Source organism: Elephantulus edwardii, unplaced genomic scaffold (genome assembly GCF_000299155.1).
Source record: "Elephantulus edwardii isolate Elephantulus edwardi_28Jun2011 unplaced genomic scaffold, EleEdw1.0 scaffold00339, whole genome shotgun sequence".
NCBI classification, from domain to species: domain Eukaryota; kingdom Metazoa; phylum Chordata; class Mammalia; order Macroscelidea; family Macroscelididae; genus Elephantulus; species Elephantulus edwardii.
In genome coordinates, this window is record NW_006400089.1 from 316,158 (window position 1) to 322,680 (window position 6,523).

Sequence of the window (6,523 nt, forward strand, 5' to 3'; positions counted from 1 at the left end):
ATTATCACAAGAGTCCACAATTAAGGTTGCATAGTGGAATGTACTTGGGAGGGGTGCGGGGGGATTGTGTACCAGGGAGGGAGTCTTTCTTTTACTTTTGAAAGAGAGGAGCGAACTGGGGGACGGGGGGAGAGGGCTGGGAGGGGAGAGAAATGCAGCAATGAATGAATGGAAATCCAAATTCTCTGTAAATGGTCATTAAAATTATTGAAAAAAATAAAATAAAATAAAAAGTCGATCTTTGCTTTCTTTCCTTTTAAAAGGGTCTTTCCAAGGTTAAAGAAGAAAAGAAATAAGAAAAAAGGAAGGGAGGAAGGAGGAAAGAAGAAGTTAACTCTTGGTTGCATCATCCATTAGTTTAAAATGACCAGTCAGGGTTCTCAGTTGTAGAAACTAAAGTCATCCCCTGAGAGGTTCAAGGTTCTTCTTTAAGGACAATTATGAAACCTAACCTCAAATACATATGGAGAAGTCACACATGAAAAGTGAGAGTAGATTCAGGGCCCATAAACAGAGGCAGGTGGCCAGCATTGACCTTCCATCCATGCCAGCACGACCACGAGGCACGCCCCCCCCCCACCTGCTCACCCGGCAGTGGATGACGACCACGTGCTGGGGGTCGCTGTTGAGCCAGGACTCCTGGGCTTTACATATGGTGCACATCTTGTCCAGGGGTGGTGCATGCAGGTCCGGCCAGCCCACGTCCAGTGTCTGCAATGAGATTCCACTCTCTGAAACCATCTCAAATAGATATTTATGCCAGGGTGTTTCATTTTGTAGTAAAGAAGGATGCTGCAAGCTTCTTTTCTGAAACCTAACAAAAAGTGTTTACTAGAAAGAAAGACGTTTAAGTATTATGTTGCCCAAGTGAGACACCTCTCCAAAGATCTATACCTGTGCAGGTAAAACAATTCCAGATAGGCCTTTTCTAAAATGGTGCAAAGTTACATGGGTGGGGCTGAGATCTGGCAGGACCTGAAACAGAAATTCTTGGCCCAAGCTGCTGCCAAAATTCCTCTGTTCAAGCTAAAATCTCAGTTTGAGAAACTGTAGCCAGCTGTTCCCCCACACTCTGTGAGATAACATCTTAGAAACACGGCACTATAGCACATCCTTGGGAGACAGCAAAGTTCCTCCAAAGAGACAACTATGTGGAAGACAAAGCTCCTTCAAATTCCTAGTATAATTTGGTGCATTAACAAAGAAAATCATAACCCTGTGATATTTGGTCTGGGCATCAAGGAGTCTTGGTGTCCTAGTGTATAACATATCAGGCTGCTAATTGAAGGGTCGGCAGTTCAAGTCTGCGGCCTGCTCTGTGGGAGAAAAGGTGGATAATATTCTCCTGTAAAGATTTACAGCCTGGAAACACCATAGTGAGTTGCTGTGAGTTAGAGTCAACAACACTGGGTTTTTAATGTACAGTATAGTACATTAAATGTATAGTAATGTACAGTATAGTACATTTAATGTATAGTAATTCTCAGCAACCAGAAATAATGTGTCCAGTTCTAATACCTACTACAGTCAACTTGGATTTCACTTTTCTTTCTTTTATTTCTTTTTTTAAGGGACGAGGAGCAACAGAGCTTTACTGGAACAGCATTCTGGTGACTCTTTTCCTATGTGTATTTAACATAGTTATGACAATATTATATAGAAACCCTTCATTCTGCTTATGTGAACTAGTATTTAAAGAGACAATACACTGTTTAAGTTCTAATTGGTAAAAATAGTTTAATGTATGCATGTATTTGCATCTTTAGAAATATTCCCAAATAACTGTTGCTGGAAATACTACTAGTGGGAAGGAGCAGCTGTTACTACAGAACAAGGTACAGGATGCTAGAAAGTCTATCTTCACATTGTTGGTGAGACATTTGTCTATACATATGTGAAATGGTAGATAGTTCCCTATACACTCACACATATACACTCCTGCTTCTGAGTCAGCTCTAACTTATAGAAATCCTATAGGAGACAGCAGAACTCCTTGTCCCTCAGTAGGGTTTCCAAGGCTGGAAATATTTATGGAACCGCTTCACCTTTCTGCTGAGGAGCAGCTGTGGATTCACACACATGATCTTTCATCTAGCAGCCCGATGCATGACCTAGTGGGCCACTAGTGTTCACACAAAAATGTACACATTCATATATAAATGCACACATATAGAGACATACATATACAAATGCACATATCCATATACACACATACACACAGGCATGCACACACATACACACATACATACATACTAGTTCATGTAAAACTAGTAAAATGTGAATGAGGTCTGTGGATTGCATCATTGCCAATTTAATGGTGTAAGTGTTCTGTGATTAGTTGTATAAAACACAACTCTATTTGTCTTCATAAGAGAAATTGAGTGAGTTGACAGTTCTCTGTACTATCATTGCAAATTCTTGTAAAGCCATAATTAAATAAAAACATTTCAAATTTAAAAAACTGAAGAAATGTATATGAACAATTTCTAACAGTTACTATCAAATCATTCCCCAAAGATTTGCAACAAACTTTTTTTTAAGTAAACCCAATTAAATATCTATTTATTCTTTCCTTTACTTCCACATTCAGATCCTTTTCAACTATTAAGTTCAATAACTATTGTTTGTTTTTCATTTCTTTTTAAAAAATATTTTATTTTAATAGTTTTAATGAACATTTACAGAGATTTTGGATTTTCATTCATTCATTGTTGCACTTTTCCCCCTGTCCAGCATTCCCCTCCACTCCCACTCCCCCAGTTTGCTCCTCTCTTTGAAAAATTAAAAGAAAAATTCTTTCTTTGGTATACAATCCCCCCACACCCCTCCCACCACCCCAGGCACACTCCACTATGCACCCTTAATTCTGGACTCTTGTGATAACTATAATATCCTATCATATATCGCTTTTGGGGTAAGACAGAGAAAAAAAGGATAAATTATGTATACTTCATTGAAACAGATGAGGGAGAGAATAATTTAAAAGCAACAAACTATTTTTATATTACCACATAAGCACAGTCCACATCTTATGAAACTCAAAACATCAAATGATAAAACTCTTACCTTTGGGTTAAGCTTTGTAAGGTCATATCTCTTTTCAGAAAGATTTAATACCTACAAAGTGAAAAGAAAAATCTTTTAAGCAGTCATTATCCTCAGAGATCAAAAGGGGGGGAAAGTGCACTTTTCTAATTCATTCTGTTTGTCTTTGACTTACTAAGAATTATAAGACTATTAAAATGCACAGATGCAAGCTGGGTCACAGAATAGAAAATGAAATAGAATAAAGATGGCACACCAAATGCTTCAGGACTTGCCTTGAACCTAGCACACATAAGCTTGCTCAGGAGAAGAGGTGAGATATGCAGAGGGCTCTGTATACACACCGGTGGCCATCACATTGACTGGCCAAGCATAGTGTTCCTTGTGCATAAGGATGGAACTGAGCTCCACAGCAATAATTGGCAGAGTTAAGATCACCATGCCTTTCTTCCATGGTATTTCTGGATGTTCTTGAACCCCCAACCTTGAGGTCAGTAGCTACATTAACCTCTTGAGCACTTTAGGTCTCTGTGTTCCAGGGTGCAGGCAGGACCATATCCAGGGAGTACCAGCAAGGATCCTAATATCTATAACCAACCAACAGCCATAGTCAAACGTCATTGGAAAAGAGAAGATATTTGCAGGAAGTGTATAAAAATGCAAGTAAGGCAAAGAAAAAAAATGTTCAAGCAGCAGAATACATTGGAACTTTACTGAAGATCTACCATGGTCTCTTTAAAGAAGCATGGGGGATGCTGAGACTGCAGGAGACTTAAGAAGGGTTTTGGACAAGGAATTTTGCCCCGGAATACAGGGAGAAGCCTGTACCAGTCATGTGACTGATAGACAGGACCCACCCACAGCTAGGGCTCAAAACCAGGTGCAGGAGAAATGGGTCTCTGTGCACTCTTGAGCTCTGAGGAGCCATAACTGCATCTACACAGAAGGTTACCTAAGGACCTGTGCAGACAAGACTAGGACACACTTTGCGGCCAGTCCCTCCCTGTTTGGTCACCAAAGCTCAGCTCTCAGAGCCTGTGTTCATCCATGTGCAGAGCAGGAATCCTGAGGACAAGGCATCCTTACTCACTCAGTGCAAAGGCCTCATAGGCTACAGGAAACCCTCAGAGCTGCACCTGGCCACAGGGAATGTTCCTTATAGAAGAAGAAAGATGAATATGCAGGCACTATTTCTATGGGGTGTGGGGACCAAGAAGGAGGGTGTCAGACATGGAGAATGGGGGAGGCCTCTCAGGGATACAAATAAGGGGTGTAAGGTAAAGAGAACAGGGAGTGACCTCTCATGGACAGATAAGTGCTGGGCAAGGAGAGAAGCAGAAGCTTTCTCAGGGATAGAGAAAGAGGGGTGTCAGGCAGGGAGAGTGGGGAAGGCAGGAGAGTGGGATAGGCTTCTCAGGGATAGAAAATGAGGGTGTTGGGCAGGGAGAGTGGCGAAGACCTCTCAGGGATAAAGAATGTGGTGTGTCAGGAAGGGAGAATGAGGAAGGCCTCTCAGGCACAGAGAATAAGGGATGTCAGGGAGGGAGAAGTGGGGTCTCAGGAAGAGAAAATGAAAGGTGTTGGGCAAGAAGAATGGAGGGAGGTGATACTCGGCAGGGAGAATGGGGGCAGCCTCATTCCTTTCTTTCCCATTTGGGCTTCTCCTGCCAACTTTCATACATGAGCTTTGAAAACCAATTCTGTATTTGTGTCCTGGGCATCCATGCGTTTAGCGTCTTAATTTTATATCTCAAGAAGAGTGTCAAACTTCATTCCTGATCCCAGGGATGCTAGGTCCACCTGCCAGAGTGTGGGCTGTGGCAAGGTCTCTAGGTGATAGAAAAGTTGCCTGAGCTGGCTGCCAACGGCCGTGCACATGAAGGACTGGGGTAGTGACTGTGCTTGCTACAGAATACCCAAGGAAGCAGGATGGACAAGAGGGGACAACCAGTGCTTCCTCTGTGAACCAAGGACTACTGAGGGCCTGCCTTCCACAGTGTGCTGTGCAGCCACATGGGGCCTTTAGTGCCACAGATCCTAAACCCTAATAATGCATGTGCAGTGTCCCCCGCACTGCCCTGTCCCACCATGCTCACAGGCCTTCCACTCACCAGGTAGTTGTCACCGTGCTTGGACTTGAGCATGCGCGTGACCTCCTGCAGGCTATGGAGGTAGGACTCCTCGGAGTTGTTGGCAGGAAAGGAGACTGCGATGACGCGCTCCGTGATGTACGTCAGGTCCAGCTCATGGCCATCCTCCATCGTGGGCATTGGGGTGGCTGGCCTAGGGGGTGGGGACATGGAGAGAGGCTAGCATTCACTTTCCACACATCCACACAAGCACATGGAAAGGAATTCTAACCATGTTCAAGGTTTCTGACTCTTGTTTCTAATCACAGGACAGTGTGCAATCTAAAATGTTCCCTTAAAGACCATTTCTGGTTCAACATAAGCTACTACAAAGGAGAAACAGACAACGCTATCTGCAGCAGCAAAGCACACAGGCTTGGCAGACAAGTACTGACTAGGTAGGTGATGCACATCGTCATAAACTCAGCTTTCACTAAAAGGATGAAGGTCGTCTGTCCAGAGGTGCTTCAGAAGGAATGCCTAGTTGGTTTGCCTATATCCAAACCAGTCTCTGAAAACTTGGTGGAAGAATCTTACTGTGATACATATGGGCACCATGAAGCAAAATAATTCCATGGCAGCTGGTTTCTCAGTGCTGACTGCAGCATATGCCACAAGGACCTGGTCTCCTACAGGAAGGGGGCTGTATGACATGCTTGAGGGGTCCTAGGAAGAGTGGCAAGCAGAGGGAATCCTGTGAGCCATGTGAATATGTTACACAGTGTAGACAGTCACTGGAGATGGAAGAGGAAGCAGTCCCATGACCAAGTTACAGAGCTTTGAGAGTCACTGGAAGTTTAAAAGGAAGAGGCCATGTGACAATGTTACAAGGCATGGACGATGCTAAAGGTGGAATAGTCAGCAGTCACATGATTGGGTGGAAGCCAAGAGATCTAGGAGGAGGGACTTCACTCAAGGTCAAGTGTGACCAAGTTACATTATGCACTAACAAATTTGGATGTGATGATGACTGGCTGTAGGCAGACAGAAGGAGGCAGCTAGGACTTTTAATGACAAGGGCCTTGGCAGGCTATGGCTCTGTGCTGACTTTAGGCTCCCAGGAAAGTCTCTTGTCACACACAAGAATCTGATAGCCTGCATATGTCAGAGGAGACCCTCACGATGACCCTGTGTGTATCGCAGTGGACACTGTTTCACCAGGCTATATGTGGCTGGATTTTCAGGAATCTTGGGGTGTAAATTCACCTTTCTTTCCACTAATAGTCTAGAGCAACAACTGTTTCTACTTACAGGAACTCCTTTCCAGTAGAAAAAAAGTCTGAAACAACTCAAAGCTGACCCTCCACTGGGTTTTCAGAAGCTACAAGTTGCATGGGAAGAGACTGTCT

The 6,523-nt window shown here is 43.5% G+C and overlaps 1 protein-coding gene across 1 annotated transcript in view; it reads right to left on the reverse strand.

Annotated features, from left to right (window-relative positions):
• Window positions 1–5,306, reverse strand: part of TNS3 (tensin 3) — a 312,604-nt gene extending 307,298 nt beyond the window's left edge. Inside the window, exons 1-3 of the mRNA XM_006901611.1 lie at window positions 5,157–5,306; window positions 3,067–3,117; window positions 589–711 (exon numbers count right to left, since the gene is read on the reverse strand). Coding sequence (XP_006901673.1) covers window positions 589–711; window positions 3,067–3,117; window positions 5,157–5,306 — 324 coding nt within the window. The remainder of the gene's footprint in view (window positions 1–588; window positions 712–3,066; window positions 3,118–5,156) is intronic.
• Between the last annotated feature and the right edge of the window lie 1,217 nt (window positions 5,307–6,523).